This window comes from Phalangium opilio, unplaced genomic scaffold (assembly GCF_054372755.1).
Source record: "Phalangium opilio isolate 3A_F unplaced genomic scaffold, DU_Popi_V2 ptg000209l_1, whole genome shotgun sequence".
NCBI classification, from domain to species: Eukaryota; Metazoa; Arthropoda; class Arachnida; order Opiliones; family Phalangiidae; genus Phalangium; species Phalangium opilio.
The window spans coordinates 5,994,611-6,014,864 of record NW_028324217.1 but is presented as its reverse complement, the minus strand read 5'-3'; the positions used below and the strand labels follow the sequence as shown (position 1 = coordinate 6,014,864).

Sequence of the window (20,254 nt, the reverse complement as noted above, 5' to 3'; positions counted from 1 at the left end):
CTATTCACCCAGATTTTGCCGGCGTCTAGAAATGACAATGCAAAGCGGATAGAATCCACTCTGTCCGTCTCTTTTTCCTCCCGCTCTCTCTCATATCGCGTTGCGATTATGCCATTGTTAATATTTCCCCGTACCCCTGAACGCCGTGCTTCTCCTGGCGTCTCTCGAGTTAGCCTAGGAAGCTAGCATGCTCTCTAAAAATAAAATACTCGGACAGGCATGCATTGAGTATAGTCGCGAATACTCCGCTCGTTCATAATGCGTTGGTAACATATCGGCTTCCTAGCCAAACACGTCAAGGGAATGGGCCATATGCACTACTACTCGTTCTTGCCAACTGGCGCCTATCACGCTATCTCACACACTATATTCAAATCACAATCTCATAGCCATAAATATGCTGCGTGGCTAGATCATGTTGGAATATACAACCAATGGCTCATATTCAGGAACATCATTCAGAGGTCCTATAATTCCTATAAAATCCAATATTTTTGAACCTGTCCTATATTATTCTATAATTTTGTGAAAGGTCCTATAATATTCTATAATTTCGTGAAAGGTCCTATAATATTCTATAATTTCGTGAAAGGTCCTATAATATTCTATAATTTCGTGAAAGGTCCTATAATATTCTATAATTTTGTGAAAGGTCCTATAATATTCTATATTTTTGATTTAGTCGAAGTTTTTGTATAGTTTAGCTTCACATTTATCAAAATCGAGCACTTTTTTCGAGATCACATTTGACTGGACCTCGCTCAGGATTTTCAAAGTAAAATACAATTTGTTATTTTTGGAGGTTTTTCTACATATAGTTTAATCCAAAATAGTATAATATACGAGCATTTTTAATTCTATATTTTCCTATAAAAACACATTTTTTTCTCCCATAAAATCCTATATTTTCCTATAAAAACACATTTTTTCTCCTATAAAATCCTATATTTTCCCATAAAAACACATTTTTCTCCTAAAAAAATCCTATATTTATTATAAGCAATTTAAATTTTTGGCTAAATAAATAAATTAAATTGATAGCAACTTTACATATTCAGTTCAATTCAGATCATTTTGAAAGCTAGGGAAGACTACTAACCACCGTATATTATTAACTCTCCTACAATAACTATAAACCATATAGATAGATATAAACCAGGGATGGATGTCCAACCTTTTCGTCTAAAGGGCATAATTCCAAAAATTGGAACCATGTTGCGGGTCTCAAGTTTCAAATTATAAATTAAAAGCCATATTTTGAAATTGGAGTAAATTCGGTCTCAATTGAATCCATGTGGATTCCAATCAATTTGGAATCCATTTCAATACAAGATGAGAGAATACATACATACATACATACATCTATGGGAAGCTTCGACCATTGTTCCATTTCATTTCTAAACCCAAAAAAATGCGGATAAGGTCCCCTAGTGGGTGAATTACTAAGCTGTCGCCTTTTTCTAATTCTGGCAGATGGGAAATTATGATGAGGGGAGGGGGGTGGACATAGTGAAGTCCCATACGCAACAATATATGTTCGAAACCAAACCATACACCACCCCCGCAGCTACAATCGTGGATTATGCATTATAGGGGTCGTGCCTAAAGAGAAATATGCTCTATAGTAAATGTATGAAGCTTAGACGTAACTAATGGCGCAGTTATGATGCACCTAGGAGACCTATACGAGGGTTCGTACGGAACCTGGAAAACCTGGATAAGTCAGGGATATGAAAATTAGGGGAAAAGTTAGAGATAAGTCAGGGATTTAAAAGTTTTTCCTAAAAATTCAGGGATATGTCAGGGATTTCGTTTGGTATATCAAACCATGATTGCTTCGAGCAATGCTCAATATGAGCCAGGTGTAATTATGAAGTGGGCTCTGGTAAACACCTTAAAATGGTCAAGGATATTGGCAAAATTTGGTCAGGGTTAAATTGGAAAAGTCTGGGATTTTCAATGTAAAATTTTCTTACGAACACTGGCAGCTAAGACATCCGGTGTTGCCCGTCTGAACATTTTTATTGCTTATCTAGACGCCATTTTAAAATATGGCGGCTAATCGAAACCCAAAAGTGATTTAGCCTTGAAGGAGAAACCTCCATAGCTATTACCATAAGTTTATATTTTAAGATATGTTCCATAAGTAGGACCCTACCCATACTTCGTAACGCTAGAGACTTACAGCTAGAGATAACTAGTTCGACGGAGAACGACAATTAAGCGAGTCAATTGAAGTCCTACACTCGGTGGTGGTTAATTTTGCAGGACAAAGTTCCATCTAGGTCCTATTTAGTCTGAACCTACTAAGCCCAAATTTGACAGCAGCGCCTCACCAGGCGTCTTCGCTTTACCCTGAATTTATGGCGTTTCACCTACGTCACTACCTTGCAATCTGTAGCCCCTGCACCTACGGCAACGAAGTCCTTCCAGCATGGCCAGCTTAGGCAAAATCTCAGCGAACAATTTCGATTCTATATTGCCCTTAGACTTTGGTGGTCCAACCACCCTTTATAATGGTCGTATGTCCATTAGTTTTAGACCAGCATCTGTATATCGCCGTGTAACCTTTATAGTTGTACCCTGGTGTAGACGGGGACGACTAGGGTCCCCTAACAGAAAGTGTAGGCGTTTGTTCCCGTCATACATTGAATTGGCGCGTGGCAGCCGAATGGAAAGGGGCCACGGATAGTTTTAAGGGATTTCTCCATTTTTTTTTCCTGGGCTCCTTTACTATTCTTTCGGCGGAATGCTTTTGGGCTATACCGGGGGTGGGCCATCTGCGCAGTTAGGAACTTTGGGCGTCATGGTGAGGGTCGCCATTCGTACGGGTCCTGCTAGGCACGCGTCTACTGTCTAGTAGCGTGGTGGGTTGGAGGGTGAGTGGATACGTGGGTGAAATTTGCTCTCGTATTTAGTTCCACAACTTTCATCCAAAGGTTTCCTCTAACTCAGGCGATATCTAACGGAGGGTGGATAATTGTAGCACCGTACCCATTGGTATACTCTTTTGTGGCGTTGAGGGGGTGATGGGTTCATGATGTACGCGCTTTATGGATATCAGGAATGGGATATCCTTTGTTTTGGCAGAATTGTTGGTAAAATTGAATAAGAGGTGATCGTGTTAAAAATAACTTTGACTAGAAGACGGTAATCAGAACTTCTTCCCCCTTTGAACCAACTGAACCTAACCATAAATAACCTAACCTTACCTGACCATACCTAACCCAACCTTACCTTACTAAACCTAATCCTAGCCATACCTAACCCAACCTTACCTTACTAAACCTAATCCTAGCCATACCTAACCCAATCTTACCTTACCAAACATAATCCTAGCCATACCTAACCCAACCTTACCAAACCTAATCCTAACCCAACCTAACCAAACCTAATCCTAACCCTTACCTAACCCAACCTTAGCTTAGTTTACCTTACCAAACCCAACCAAACCTTGCGTTACCAAACATTAACCTAACCCAACCTTACAAAAAATAATCCTAACCATGACTAACCCAACCTTACCAAACCTAATCCTAACCATACCTAACCCAATTTTCTCAAACTCTTCGGAAATAGAAATAAACTACATTTTACTGTGAACCAATCTACCAAAAGCATAAGTTGATAAGATATGTTCCATAAGACTACCTGCCTATAAAAGTTCGTAATGCTAGAGACTTACAGCTCGAGCTAGCTCGAGAACGACAGAAGCGAGAATTGAAGCCCTACACTCTGTGGTTAGTTTTGCAGTCCATCTAGGTCCTATTTAGTCTGTACTAAGCCTTTGACAGCGCCTTACCAGGCGTCGCTTTACCTTGAATCTATGACCTACCTCAATCACTTCATGACAAGCTCCAGTGACAAACTTATGGAGCACATCTTACGAACTTATGCCAAAACAAAGGCACGTTGACTCTTGTGTAGACACTTCTTGTTTAGCAAACAGCGCTACCATCTATCGGATAAAATTAAAAAATCGTCCATAGCAAAGAAAGATTCCCCTTTGCAAAGCCGCAGGATACCTATATATAAAGAGTCCAATTTTGCGCGTCTATGCGACGGCTTATTTGATTGCAACGTTACGCGTCGTTCATTTGCGTTTCGCGCAGCTAACAACAGTCAAGTTGGGGGAATATTTCCCCGGAGAGTTAATTCCGTGGGTCGCGAACACCGTCGTTTAGACCTCTAATGGTGCATTACCGGCTCATATTGATGCTTTTGCAGAGAGACGAGAGTGAAGAGAGAAAATTGGCCGTCAGCGTTTAGGTGACCCGACGTTGCTCTTAAAATGACCTTACTTACGACGTGGTCAATCTTATGAATCATTAATTTCTCTGTATTAGTACTACTCTTTAGTTTATAGAAAGAAAGAAGTAGATTAGACCAAAGATATAATAAGTTAATTATTTTGTAGTTATAATTATTTATTTTGTTCTAATTTTGAGGTTCATGCAATGTTGCCAGGGGTGTTTTAAAACGCTAAATACTGTTTTTGGGGCCAGTCCTAATCTGCATGATGTTGTTGATTAAAAACCATTTTTTCACAATTATAAGTTGCAATGAAACGATGCTTACTTAATTTGGGTTTAATATCAGGGAGCCCAGCGGTCCTATAATTCCTGTAAAATCCTATATTTTTGACTTAGTCCAAGTTTTCTTATAGTTGAGCATCAAATTATCAAAATTTAGCTCTTTTATCGAGATCACATATGAATAGACACCGAAATTGCGGAGCTCGTTCACGAGTTTTTAAATATTATATTTTAATTAACAAATTTGATTTAACAAAGTTAAATCAAATTTATTTTTTTTCGATTTTTCTACGTAGTTTAAGCCAAAATAGTATTGTTTATTCCTATATTTTCCTATAAAAACACATTTTTTTCTTCTATAAAATCCTATTTTCCTATAAGGAATTTAAATTTTGGCTGGGCAGTCTAAATACAACAAGATGGTCAAACGAATACGTTTGGAAGTTAAAGTGAATAATTTTTAGTTTAATCTGTTTTTAGTAATAAAGGTTTGTTATGATGATATGTTTGAGGGCAATTTCGTGGTTACACGAGAATGTTGCGAGCGGTAGCGTCCTATGGCTAGTCTTTTTGTAACCTATTAAGTCTGTTTACAGTCATTTCAGGCCTCTCATGAATATTATTACATGTAGATTCGAAAGTTATTATAACCTAGGGAACAATTTAGCATAAAGTTGTCTCGTAACATCAAGAGATAATAGAAGAGAGTATAACACTTCTGCCTCCGCGTTTGAGGGGTTGATTTCTACCTCTCTGAGTCGCGACCACCACCCCCTCTCAGGGTAGACTCCTCACAGCTTTACAGAGAGAGAAAAATAGTTCCCGCAGACTACGTGCTTATAGGCCGCGGACGGGGAGCGGTTTCCTCTCCAAGAATCCCTAGAGCAGTGCTACTTTCCAAAAAACACATTATCTTACCTCTAGCCTCCTGATTGGCTACTTGACGTTTTAGGGGGGAAGGGGTGAAAAACAGGACGATTCTCAAACGAAGTCTGGGTTCCACAGTACCCGGAAATCCTGGAAAAGTCAGGGAATTTGAAAAAGGGTGTAAAAAGTCAGGGAAAAGTGTAAAAGACTTGAGAAAATGTGTATTCACGGCTGCAATTTGGCGCACCAGCTCAAATACGGGACAATGATAACGTGATATAGGCCTACATTAACTGTTTCTGATAGTTCCTTACAAAGTTTTATTAACTACTAAATAGTAGTTTCAATTAAAAACTATGATAAAATTAGCATAATTGTACGTACACAGCTGATGATTAAATATGGATTTTTAAAGGCTGCATTCTTACTTTTCTGTTAAGTGTAAGTTTGAAAATTGGTCAGGGAAATTGGCTTCAGACGGTCAGTGAAAACCTGGAAAAGTCAGGGAATTTTGGAATGAAAAATCCGTGGCAATCCTGGAAGTAGAAAGTGGGGCTTTTGACCGGCAACCCTGGAAGTAGAAAGTGGGGCTTTTGACCCAAATATTATACTCTCTTCTATTATCTCTTGGTAACATTTGCCTTCTTGGTTCATAGGCTTAATCTAAGTGTTATCTATAGCGGTTTTATTTTTCTCTCATTATTTAATCTAATTAGTTCGTGGAAACTTGTAATTTATGCCCGCATATATTTTTAAATGAAGTACACATTTTTGTGAGGAAATTAATTTGAATAATTATGTCAATGAGAATAGACCAGTTATTTTTAATCAATGTAAACACAAACAATTTATACTTAGGTTTGTTTAAGCCATAAAATTCTGAAATATTGCCTAAAAAAATTATCTCTTTTATGAAAAATTGAATTGGAAATTTACTGTTTCACTCCTAGGTTTCAAACCCCCCAAGTTTTAAAGGAGAAATTCAGGTAGCATAATATTATACCTTTAAAGAATGGACTTTTTCAAAATATAAAAGGAATTAAACATTAAAAATTAAAATAAATGATTTCTTATTACAATATGATAATTAGTGCATTTTATTAGTCTTAAAAATAATCAAGGACTACTGCGCCATCCGCCATTGGTTAGTGGCGTCTGCTAAACCGAACCTCTTACCCCTACGCGATTGGTTGAATTCTCACAAGCTGAAAGAGGTAGGGGTAAGAGGTTCTGGTTAGCAGACGCCGCTAGTAGTCCTCGTTTTTAAGACTAAAAATAAATAAATGCTAATTATCATATTGTAATAAGAGATGATTTATTTATTTTTTAATATTTAATTCCTTTTAAATTTAGAAAAAGGCCTTTAATTTAAGGTATAATGTTATGTTACCTGAACTATTCCTTTGAGATATGTTATGTTACCTGAATTATTCCTTTGAGATATGTTATGTTACCTGAATTATTCCTTTGAGATATGTTATGTTACCTGAATTATTCCTTTGAGATATGTTATGTTACCTGAACTATTCCTTTGAGATATGTTATGTTACCTGAATTATTCCTTTGAGATATGTTATGTTACCTGAACTATTCCTTTGAGATATGTTATGTTACCTGAACTATTCCTTTGAGATATGTTATGTTACCTGAACTATTCCTTTGAGATATGTTATGTTACCTGAACTATTCCTTTGAGATATGTTATGTTACCTGAACTATTCCTTTGAGATATAATGTTATGTTACCTGAACTATTCCTTTGAGATATAATGTTATGTTACCTGAACTATTCCTTTGAGATATAATGTTATGTTACCTGAACTATTCCTTTGAGATATAATGTTATGTTACCTGAACTATTCCTTTGAGATATAATGTTATGTTACCTGAACTATTCCTTTGAGATATAATGTTATGTTACCTGAACTATTCCTTTGAGATATAATGTTATGTTACCTGAACTATTCCTTTGAGATATAATGTTATGTTACCTGAACTATTCCTTTGAGATATAATGTTATGTTACCTGAACTATTCCTTTGAGATATAATGTTATGTTACCTGAACTATTCCTTTGAGATATAATGTTATGTTACCTGAACTATTCCTTTGAGATATAATGTTGTTACCTGAACCAATGCCTGAACTCTTTGAGATATAATGTTGTTACCTGAACCAATGCCTGAACTCTTTGAGATATAATGTTGTTACCTGAACCAATGCGTGAACTCTTTGAGATATAATGTTATCTTACCTGAACTATTCCTTTAAGAATTATTGAAGACTATTTTTCTCAAGCCTTACTCTCTTTATCAGTATTTTTTTAAGTTTAAATGTGTTAACTTAACTTAACTTAGCTTAGTTTAGTTTGCGATTTGTAAAAAAGAAAAAAAAAGTGTGGGTATTGTTAATAATGGAGAAGAAATCAAATAATGTTTTCAAGTAGGTATGCGGAAGTTCGGCACGCGGATTTCTGATAAAAGATAAAATTTCCCATGGATGAAGGAAGCTTTATAAAAAACAGCTTATCCACTATCCCTTAAAAATACTCGTTCTAATAAAAAATACTCAAATAAGAGGAGTGCCCTAATGAAAACCTTAGAAAATGTTTTATATATTTTTTTAATATTGTTAAAATTGAGTCTTATTTAATTTTTAGTTTAAAATTAAATTTGATGTCCCGTTAAGTTTAATTTAATTTTAACCGGATGTGAGGTGTGTAAGAGGTTCTGGGTGGGTTTCTAGTTCTACAATATTTCCTTGGGGTTTTTAACTTTTTAAGCGTTCTTTTATTACGACTTATTTCTGAATGCCGGGATATTTTCTACGTGAATCGTGGCGTATGTTAAAAAATAAAAATGCTCCTCTGGAATTTTAGTATTAGAATTATGCGATGTTCAAAATATTTTGTGAAAAGAACTTAATGTTAAAATATCGTGGATATCGCTGTAAAAAGCACTAAATATCGCTAGGGAAAAGCTCCGCACTAACCCGTAAATTTCAGGAAAATCTCTTTGAAAAAGAAAAACCCCGTAAATTTCAGGAAAATCTTTTTGAAAAAAACCCCGTTAAATTCAGGAAATTCTCTATGAAAAACCCATAAATATCAGGAAAAACCGTAAACATTAGGAAAATCTCGATGAAAAAACATTAAATAAATATCAGGAAAATCTCGATGAAAAAAACATTAAATAAATATCAGGAAAATCTATATAAAAACATTAAATAAATATCAGGAAAATCTATATAAAAACATTAAATAAATATCAGGAAAATCTATATAAAAACATTAAATAAATATCAGGAAAATCTATATAAAAACATTAAATAAATATCAGGAAAATCTATATAAAAACATTAAATAAATATCAGGAAAATCTATATAAAAACATTAAATAAATATCAGGAAAATCTATATAAAAACATTAAATAAATTTCAGGAAAATCTATATAAAAACATTAAATAAATTTCAGGAAAATCTATATAAAAACATTAAATAAATATCAGGAAAATCTATATAAAAACATTAAATAAATATCAGGAAAATCTATATAAAAACATTAAATAAATATCAGGAAAATCTATATAAAAACATTAAATAAATATCAGGAAAATCTATATAAAAACATTAAATAAATTTCAGGAAAATCTATATAAAAACATTAAATAAATTTCAGGAAAATCTATATAAAAACATTAAATAAATATCAGGAAAATCTATATAAAAACATTAAATAAATATCAGGAAAATCTATATAAAAACATTAAATAAATATCAGGAAAATCTATATAAAAACATTAAATAAATTTCAGGAAAATCTATATAAAAACATTAAATAAATATCAGGAAAATCTATATAAAAACATTAAATAAATATCAGGAAAATCTATATAAAAACATTAAATAAATATCAGGAAAATCTATATAAAAACATTAAATATCAGGAAAATCTATATAAAAACATTAAATAAATATCAGGAAAATCTCTATAAAACATTTAAATATCAGGAAAATTTCTATTAAAAACATTTAAATATCAGGAAAATCTATTAAAAAACATTTAAATATCAGGAAAATCTCTATAAAAACATTTAAATATCAGGAAAATCTCTATAAAAAAAACATTAAATATCAGGAAAATCTCTATAAAAAAAAAACATTAAATATCTGAAAAATTTCGATGAAAAAACCCCCCTTAAATATAAGGAAAATATCTATTTGAAAACCTTGAAATATCTGTGAAATAACCTGAAAATATTAGGGAAATCAGTTTACTAAAATTCAAACAAACCCTAGCTTCCAATCTATTTTTAGTACTACACAATTTCATTTTGAGGTACTATAAAATATCTGAAACGGAAACCAGTTGCATTAAAACAAATCGTGTTATTATAGAAAGAGTCAACATCCCAAATTCATTATCACGTAATATTTTTTACCCTCTCTATATAAATAAGTATAAAATTTAAGACCCTAAACAAACACAACACATATAAATAAATAAAAAGGGGGAACTTGACGCTCTTGAATTTATTCCAGGATTCAGCCAGCTATGGGGTGATATATTTCGAACATATTTTCAAGGGACAATGAAATCGCCAGACAACCATTTTTTAGTCTATATCTATACTAGCAGCAGTGAATATTTACTCTTCACGTTACAGTGAATCCGTTTAGGATCATGGCACCCGGTGTTGCCCATTGGGACATTTTTTTTTTTACTTTTTGGGCGGCCATTTTGAAAGATGGCTGCAAATCGAACCCCAAAAGTCATAAGGCCCGTCTTTAGGATATAGGAAACCAGTGTTATTTATGAAATATTTTTGAAATGCATGGACGTAATTCCATAAAGGTTTTTTTTTATTTTCCATTTTTGGCAGCCATTTTTCAAGATGGCGGTGGATTAAAAGAAATATTTCTTTGCGGTTTTGGTTACATTTATATTCGCCAGGTTTCCTTATTGCCGTATAAAAAAATAAACCCTTTGCTATCAGGGCGGCTCCCTCGAAAGGGGGAAGCATAGCAATCCGTCATTTTTCAAGATGGCGGTGGATTGAAATAAATATATTATTTACCGATTATGGTTACATTTATATCCGCTAGGTTTCTTTATTGCCATATTTAAAAAATATACCCTTTGTTATCAGGGCGGCTCCCTCAAAAGGGGAAGCACAGCAATCCGCCATTTTTCAAGATGGTGGTGGATTGTAAAAATATATTACTTAGCGGTTCTGGTTACATTTATATTCGCCAGGTTTTCTTATTGCCGTATATAAAAATACACCCTTTGATATCAAGGCGGCTCCCTCGAAAGGGGGGAGCACAGCAACCCGCCATTTTTCAAGATGGCGGTGGATTGAAATAAACATATTATTTACCGATTATGGTTACATTTATATCCGCTAGGTTTCTTTATTGCCGTATAGAAAATAATACACCCTTTGTTATCATGGCGGCTCCCTCGGAAGGGGGAGCACAACAATCCGCCATTTTTCAAGATGGCGGTGGATTGAAAAAAATATATTACTTAGTGGTTTTGGTTACATTTATGTCCGCCATTTCATTCAAGATGTCTACGGTTCGAAAAAAAAAATTTTTTCTTAATGTAAATTAATTTCCCTTGCAAAGCTACTGTTTCAGCTTCATAGGTAAAGCAATTAGGGGTTTTGGGTGAGCGTTAAGTACTGTCAGTCAGTCAGTTTTCGTAATGATTTCGATGTTCTGTTGTTGTTGTCTGGCTTATTTCATTCTCCCTTTAAAACGCCGAGGGTGTGACTTTGAACCACGCCGACATGGCATGCTCCATCCAGCTGATGGCATAACGCCGTGCCTGGAAAATGAGCGTCATATTTGCACACCTGCGAGTAGGGCTACACTGCGCGCCCCTGACTAGCTGCTAGCTCCCAATGCCAAGGATACAACATACAGATATCAACCCTCTATCCCTAAAGTAATAAGTATCATTCAATCAAAAGTAGGACTGTATTAATACTATGAGATTTATTTTGTTCGCATTTGTTTAGGCAACATATTTGTACGCCATCTTTGAAAATGGCGGCCTGAAAAGTAAAAACCTTTGGTGGAATAACGATTAACGAAAGTGCATTTCAATATATTTCTTTGATAATTAGTAAACTGGTTGCCTATATCCTATAGATGGGCTTTATTTTATGACTTTCGGGGTGCGATTTGCCGCCATCTTTTAAAATGGCAGCCAGATAAGTAAAAACCTTTATGGAATTACGTTGATCTCGCATTTCTAAAGATGGACCGATACCGATATATCTTTTTAACCAAATATCGGTACCGATATGGTTTCGGTATCGGCCCATCTGTTCCGATACCAGTTTAATCCGATACCGATATATCGGTTTAACCAAATATCGGTACCGATATTGGTATCGGTATCGGCCCATCTCTACGCATTTCAACCGACTTCACAAATATATGTATTATGCTGGTTCCTTATATCCTATAGACGGGCCTTATGGCCTTCGATTTGCCGCCATATTTAAAAATGGCTACCTGAAAACTAATTAAAATATCTCGACTTCCAACACCGGGTGCCTATGCTGCTAGTATTTATATAAGTAAAAATCCTCATAGCTAGCTAATTAGTAAATTCGGTTGAATCGTACGGACATTATTTCATAAAAAAAGGGGTTCTGATATTAAAATAAACCGCCATTTTTGAAGATGCCAAGGAATTTGGAAAAATCTTTCATAGGGAGTACCTACTACTTAAGAGTAACATCCTTGAAAAATTTCACCTTCGTTGGAAAAGCGGTTTAGGGCTGGGTGACTGTTGATTACAGTTAGTCATACTTATCTGGATATAGTACTTCTACACGTGTAGAATGCCTCTTTATTTTACCACCATTCTTAATTACATTATAGGATGCGGGAACATTCCGCCCCCCCCCCACACACACACACACACCTTGATGAGGTTTTTGCCTTTTATCAAACTTTAATTTGAATTATTTTCCCCTTACTGATAAGCTTTGTTGAAGTGGATTAACTCATAGTAGGCGCGCCTTTATACTTTCATAAGTTTATAATGCCCCTAAGTAGAGATATGGCTGCTACTCCTATGGCAATAGTGTTTGTCTGGCTCCTTTTAATGAAACCCTATTCTCTCTCCGTATCATTTATCATCTCAACTTCAATACAAAATTGTACTGCCTAGCCTAGCGTTTCTTTGGTCCCTTTTAGAATGTATCAGGGCTGAAACCGCCTCTATCTCACGAGAGAGAGGGGGATTTGGGCTTTGGGGTTGCTGAAGTAAAATTCGTTCCCCCCCCCCCAATGCCTGCCTATACGAAACGTAAAAATCTCCTTTACTCCATTGGATGATTTTTTATCATGTGACCCATTTAGTAATCGTCTCGACCGCTTGGTGGCTGCACCGCGACAGAAATTTCAAAATTTTCTCTCTTCGGATCTTAGCGCTATACGTGTTCTGACGTCACAGTAGCCTGCGGAAGATCCCCAGTTGTAACCCGAATTTGTGTACTTAGAGGCATGATAAACTTATGATACTTTGTATAGTAGCAAAGGCAAATAGAAAGAAACAGAAGTGAGATACTAGAGAGATCGTCACGTGTTGCATGCCTCTGAACCAAGGAGAAAAACTATTGTCATTAAAGGGGGTATTTGTCGTTCCCTCAGTGTTACCAGACCGTTGGTGAGTCAAGAGATTGCAGAAAGAAAGGCAAGCAGTTCGGTTTGAATCTGTACTTGACCAACTTGACTCACTGAGGGCCTGACAACACTGCTCTACTCAGGCCGACTCAGGCAAACCGAATTACATTTACCAGCGCCAGGTTTAAAGTATAAAATCCATGATAATCTCCAAGAACCAAAAATATTCTAACGCCCTGGATGCCTCAAAAGCTGAACTGTTTTAGATTTAGTTGGGGAAAATATTACGTTATATTAAGGTAGAGCGCTGATTGGTTCACCAACGAAAGCGAGATTTCGCGTTGAAACATTGTACTACGGAAAATTTAATGTTTTATTTTTCTATGGCTTCATATTTTATTCAACATTATATTTTGGTGTGGCTGCATATTTTAATGTTTTATTTTGAAATTGCTGCATATTTTCATGTTTTATTTTGCTATTGCTGCCTAAATTCATGTTTTATTTTGCTATTGCTGCCTAAATTCATGTTTTATTTTGCTGTAGCTGCCTAAATTCATGTTTTATTTTGCTGTAGCTGCCTAAATTCATGCTTTATTTTGCTGTAGCTGCCTAAATTCATGCTTTTTTTTGCTGTAGCTGCCTGAATTCATGCTTTATTTTGCTGTAGCTGCCTGAATTCATGCTTTATTTTGCTGTAGCTGCCTGAATTCATGCTTTATTTTGCTGTAGCTGCCTGAATTCATGCTTTATTTTGCTGTAGCTGCCTGAATTCATGCTTTATTTTGCTGTAGCTGCCTGAATTCATGCTTTATTTTGCTGTAGCTGCCTGAATTCATGCTTTATTTTGCTGTAGCTGCCTGAATTCATACTTTATTTTGCTGTAGCTGCCTGAATTCATGCTTTATTTTGCTGTAGCTGCCTGAATTCATGCTTTATTTTGCTGTAGCTGCCTGAATTCATGTTTCATTTTGCTGTAGCTGCCTGAATTCATGTTTTATTTTGCCATGACTGCATGTAAAATATTTAATAATAGCATATAAATCTTCTTACAAAGCTTTTATGGTTTTAGGTAAAGTGCATTGAAACAATAGCGAAAAGCCCCAACGGATGAATTACGGATTCTATAGCCAGAAAATACCGTTTAATTCACCATTGAATTCTCGCCGTAAATCCAGCATTACCCAATACGAATTAAGTATACTTATCGAAGTCGTATCGAATAATTCAAAATGGAACTTGTGAAACTGCCTATGATTTCGCTACAACGTCAAGCCCTGACTAATTTTGCCTCGTCAGTATGGATTCGTGCAAATCAACCATACTTGAAACTTCCTTTGGAAATCGACCGAATATCAATGAATGACCGAGCAATTGACGAGCTGAACAACTCCGACATTGCAAAACATATTAAAGAAATGACCATGATGATATTGACTGATGTCGGAAATAGAATATCTGCTTGGCTTCACGAAATTAGAGGCCACGTCAACGACACCACCTTGGAGCTGCAAGTCGCTAATTTAAGTTGGACTGTTGAAGGCTCATTAAATCCACCCAAGATGGCCAGGTTAATACTAGAGAATCAAACTGACCTCGATTTGTCATTCAGTTTTAGAATGGCATGCGAATACTGTTTGGAGGATAAAGTTAGGGAACTGTGGCCACGAATCAGAGAAGAACGGCAGCTAAATGATTTCGATGATGAAAATTTGATGGTAAAATACTGGATTTATAAACTAGACGGACACTTGCTGGACATATCAGATCCATATGTAGACGCTTTGTTAGAGGGTGATGAAACGTCTATTAATGTAAAATTTTTCGTCCTGGTTGTTTATGATTTTGATATTGAATTCGCCGTGAAATTTCTGTTAAATAATTTAAGTTCAGATGAAAAAACTCAGGCCTTTGATATTTTTTATAAATCATGGAATCTTAACGAGTCCTACTTGTTATTTCTTCCTCAATATTTATTCAGTCATTTTAATTTTACGCAAATCTGCGATTTCATATCTAAATTTCAACGACCGGAGCAGTTGTTGATCAATATCTGTTGCATTCAGTGGACAACTACAGAGTTTCTAAAGGCATTTGATCATTACATAAGCAAGATGAAAGGTACTATAGAAGCTACAGAAGACAATGATTTGATAAAGTTTGCTGAAGGAGACTTCAAGTTTGTCCAACGTTACAACCGTACAATTTTGCTGAGATATTGTTGGACCAGATTCCCAAAAGAAGAGTTAAATAGAGCTATTGAAGATCCTGATTCATCCTTTTTGACAAAGATCCTTCAACTACTGTCAAACAACAAAGACGCCGTGTCCATTAATATGATAATTGATAGCATTGAACCAAAGGGTTACGCCAAGAAGTTGTTAAGTATTAGGGGTCTTGCCGTTATCAAGGTATTGGCTCGATACGACACAGACCTGTTGAAATCTTTCCTCGCTCGTACCGTTTACAGGAAGAGTTTAGCCGTAAAACTACTTAAGGGATTTAAGAACTGCTATCACTTATTGGAATGCAAGGAAATTGTTTCTGGTATTTTACTTCAGCTTTTTCCCGCGTTAAATGTACAAAACCTTTGAATTTTTCCATATTCAGTAAAAGATGTTCATCAAAAACTTCCCAATTTAAATTTGAATTGCAATTGTAGTTACATACTTCAAATAATTTTTATTATTTTTTAGTGATTACATCGCGTAGAATTACTCTCAAATTTCAATTTTATTCAATGTTTATTTTTCTACTTTAAAGTATAAGTATTTGTCACTTTCGTAAGTGTTTCATTATTCAAGGATTTTCTTTCAGAAACTATACGCAATTTTAAATAAGTACTTTAGAATTGCAAGCAATAGTAGTTTCATACTTAATTTTCTTTACTAGTTACACTGTTAAGTTACTAGTATTTTCAAGTTTTTGGTTCATAGCTTCTTCCCAAGTTAATGTTTGTCAATTTAAGTTCCTAAACAAAGTTCACTACTAATTACCAATTCAATAAGTCTTTTTTGTATATTTTTTGAAAAACTACGCAACTTTAAAATTGCAAGCAATTGTAGTTTCATGCTTATTTTTGTTTACTATTTAGTGATTATAGTGTTCTAGTATTTTCGGGTTTTTTGGTTCAAAGCTTATTCTCAATTAAATGTAACTCTGTTTGTCAATTTAAGTTCCTAAAAAAAGTTCAATACTAATTTCCAATTCAATAAATATTTTTTTTTTCAAAAACTACGCAATTTTAAATAAGTACTTTAAAATTGCGAATGTAGGTACTTGTTACATTCTTTCATTAATTTTATTTGTACTTTTTAATGGAGAAAAAAATAAAAGTTTGTAATCTCTGATAGTCGATACGTTTAAGTATTTTAAATTATGTCGTCAGAACGCGTACACTGATAATGCATCTGTCTATACATGTACAATTAAAAGGACTGACTGATAATAACCCCCATTTCAAACCACTGTACTAAAGAAGCTGAAACTAGTTTTACTGGGAACTTACTCATAAACAGTAAATACGTTCTAAGAAATACTTTTTCAATCCGCGGCCATCTTAGAAAATGGTGGGCAGAAATGTAAAAAAAATCCTTTTTCAACGAATAATATCCGTGTCTTTTAACGTATTTCACTAAGATTTATTACACTGTTTCACTATATCTTAGACTGACATGCCTTTTAGTTTTTGGGTTTTAAAATGCCGCCATCTTTTAAAATAGCGGTTAAACAGTATCTAAAGCTATGACGGCAGCGCTTGCTAGTTCGAAAATGTTTAAAATTTAAACCTTTAGCTTCAATTTTGCCATCACCATCAAAATGCAAGGTTAATATTGGTCTTAAATTCCCTAAGTTACTAAATAGGTTGTGATTATGCACAAACAAAACCTCAAAGAATTTTTAGGAAAAGAAAAAATAACTTTGAAAGTTTGCACGATAATTTAAAACCCTTCTCCCTAAAATTTCAAGATTTTCGAACCAGTGAAACCGAAGAAAACACATTTAAACCGTTTAAAAACTAAGCTAATTTTCGTTTTTTAATTTTTTTTTTACAAAAATAACTATTAAAAAGAAACTTTTGAAACTTTGCACAAAAATAACAAGCCTTATTTTGCACATCTCATTAAAATTTTAAGATATTTGAACCCGGATTTTCAAAATTTGGACCAAAAAACGCTGTTCCTCCCATAGACGGGCATGTTAAAAGCTGACTCCTTTGATTTTTCAAGCGAAAAAACAGAAAATTCCTGGTATGCGCTTTTACATAGGAAAAACATTCTTTGGACGGGCATCTATAGCGCGTGCAGCCAAAAGCGTGATCGAGTCGGCTGTGACCAAACAAAGCGCTCTTAGCTCGTCTGCTTCAAAACCGCGGTAAAAAGTGACATGTTGCCGAATATTGTCTATTAAAATCACGTCGTTTAATGTAAATAGTAAAGTATTCATCGAGTGTTCGAAATTGGCAACTTGCAAAGGTATTTATAATTACTCTGTTCTTAATTTACTTTTGTTCCGAAACCACGTTATAGATGTTTATTTTGTGCTGGAAAACTTGGCGTTAGGGCGGAGAGTTCGACATTCTCAAATTTTCATCCATTTTCTCAAAGGAAATTATAGCTTGTTGTGGGAGGCATGTTGGGTGGCATTTCCTTTAATTGGCATTAACTTAAATATGTTTGTTTGATGTACTCGTTTAATTAGTATTTCATCATACCCTATTGTTTTACTGTGGCTCTTAAATGCATACATATTTTAAACCATTGTTTGAATCCCTGAAGCTAGAAAAATTGAAGATAATAGTCGGTAACTACAATTAACTATAGTGATGCGTTTTAGCAATCTATCTTCTTGCAAGATGCAAGAATTTGTATTTCATTTTAGAAATCCCTTTTGGAATGTTTTATTTTGCTCTTGCTGCATGCATTCATGTTTTATTTAGCGATGACTGCATTAACGCATGTTTTTTTTTTTGCTTTTGCATGGAAGAAATAACCTCTAGTTCTTATTTAGATTTTATGGTTTTAGGTCACTCGCATTGCAACAAAAGCGATAATTTCTGATGAATAGATTGAAGATTCATATCGAAAAAAAAATTGGTTAACACTATTACTCGCTATTGGAAATTTTGAAGATTCGATACATCAAGTATTTACAAATAGAGAATACGCCCATTTATTAAAACATTAAAACACGTATTGAACAAATCAAAATGGAGCTTGCCAGATTGCCAATGATTTCGCTACAACGCCAAGCCCTGACTAATTTCGCCTCGTTAATATGGGTTAATGCAAATAAACAATCCTTGCGATATCCTCTGTGTTTTCCCGATTCACTGAACAACAGAGCGATTGACGATCTGAAGCGCTCCGACTTAGCAAAACATATTAAAGAAATGATCACGATGATATTGGAAGATGTAGGATATGAAATATATCGTTGGCTTTTCGAAATCGAAGACCACGTCACTACAACTATCCTGAAACACCAAGTCTCCAATTTGAGCTGGACTGTTGAAGGCTCATTAAATCGACCCAAGATGGCCATGTTACTACTAGAGAATGAAACTGACCTTGATTTGTCATTCAGTTTTAGAATGGCATGCATGTACTGTTTGGAGGATAAAGTTAGAGAATTGTGGCCACGAATCAGAGAAAAACGGCAGTTAAACGATTTCGATGGTAAAAATTTGATGGTTAGATACTGGATTTATAAACTAGGTGGGGTCTTGCTGGACCCGCTGGATAGTTTCTTTTTAGACCCTTTGTTAGATGGAACTTCAATTGATGTCCAATTTTTCATCAATGTTGCTTGTGTTTGGAAATTTAGAAAACCAACAGTAAAATTTCTGTTTAATAATTTAACTGAAGATGAAAAAATTCAGGCCTTGGATATTATTTTTAAACAGTCGAATTATGCAATCAACAACCTTCTCCGACTTTCAAGAGTACCAAGTCTGGGATATTTATTGAGTCAATTAAAATACACGCAAATGTGTGAAATAGTATCCAAATTTGAACTACCTGAACACTTATTGAGGAACATATCCTACTTCGCGTGGCCAAATGCGCTTATTCTAGAGGCATTGGACCATTGCATTGGCAAAATGGAAGGCGCTATTGAAGCTCCAATTTGTAATGATTTGGTTGAGTTTGCTGATGGAGCGTTCGAGTTTGTCAGACGCTACAACCGAACGATTTTGTTCAGATATTGTTGGACCAGATTCCCAAGAGAAGAATTAAATAAAGTTATCGATTCAAGGTTCTTTGATGACATCATTTCTAAATTGGCTCGCAACAAAGACGCTGTGTCCATTAAAATGGTAATTGATAGTATTGAGCCCAAGAGTTATGCCAAGAATTTATCATCTCCTGATCATCTTTTCATTATTGAAACGTTGGCTGATTACGATACGGATCTGTTGAAGTATTACCTCACTCGTACCGTTGTCAGTGAGAACTTGGCCAAAAACCTCCTTAAGATGTTGAAGGACTCTAAATACATACAACCTATTAAGGAAACCACTACTGGTATTTTAATTCAGCTTTTTCCTGAGTTGGATCTCAATTGCGCCAATTAAGTTGTTACAACGAGTCTAACTTCACGCATATTTATTTTTTTCGTTGAAATTAATGCGTTTTTTTTTTAAACAAAACAAGTGGTTGTTGAATTTTGTGCAGTTGAAGTTACATCCTTACATAAATATTGTTTAGTGATTACACTGTGACAGCGGAAAGTTACTCCTATTGTCATGGGTTTTTTTTTTTCAAAGCATTTTTTCAAATTAACCCACACATGGTTATCACTTGCGTTATCTTCCTATTAGTTCGGTATTCAATATTTTTTTTTCAAATCCTACGCAATTTTTAATAAGAAAAATAGAATTACATGACAATTTTTTTATCATACTTTGTTTTCTCTTATTATTTAACGATTATTTTATTAAGTTACTCGTGTTGTTTGGTTTTTGTTTAAAACTTTATTCCAAATCTACTAAATTTGCTATTGTACTTGTTTTATTTTTTCAATAATTTTCTTTTGTACTCTTTAATGGAGATATAAATAAAAGATGGTAATCTTGCGTTTTGAATTTCAATTTCGTGAAATCGAAACACTGTTACTGATAATGCCAAATACGCATATTCTAAAGGCATTGGACCATTACATTGGAAAAATGAAAGGCGCTATTGAAGCTACAAACGGCAATGAT

At 34.6% G+C, this 20,254-nt stretch overlaps 2 protein-coding genes across 4 annotated transcripts in view; both read left to right on the top strand.

Moving 5' to 3' along the window:
* The window catches only part of LOC149618679 (uncharacterized), a 123,909-nt gene extending 107,505 nt beyond the window's left edge, over positions 1-16,404 (top strand). For 2 of the 3 annotated variants that reach the window (XM_089855194.1, XM_089855195.1), the window contains one exon: positions 14,120-16,404. In XM_089855194.1, the coding sequence (XP_089711320.1) occupies positions 14,280-15,641 (1,362 nt within the window). In that variant the 5' untranslated portion in view covers positions 14,120-14,279 and the 3' untranslated portion in view covers positions 15,642-16,404. The remainder of the gene's footprint in view (positions 1-14,119) is intronic. The other variant, XM_089855196.1, reaches the window with a different exon arrangement.
* A 960-nt stretch (positions 16,405-17,364) lies between these two features.
* On the top strand, positions 17,365-20,125 carry LOC149618678 (uncharacterized). Its single transcript, XM_089855193.1, has 2 exons — positions 17,365-17,522; positions 18,073-20,125. Exon 2 carries the CDS (start codon positions 18,257-18,259, stop codon positions 19,622-19,624), a length of 1,368 nt encoding a protein of 455 aa, XP_089711319.1. The 5' UTR covers positions 17,365-17,522; positions 18,073-18,256; the 3' UTR covers positions 19,625-20,125.
* Positions 20,126-20,254: the final 129 nt, after the last annotated feature.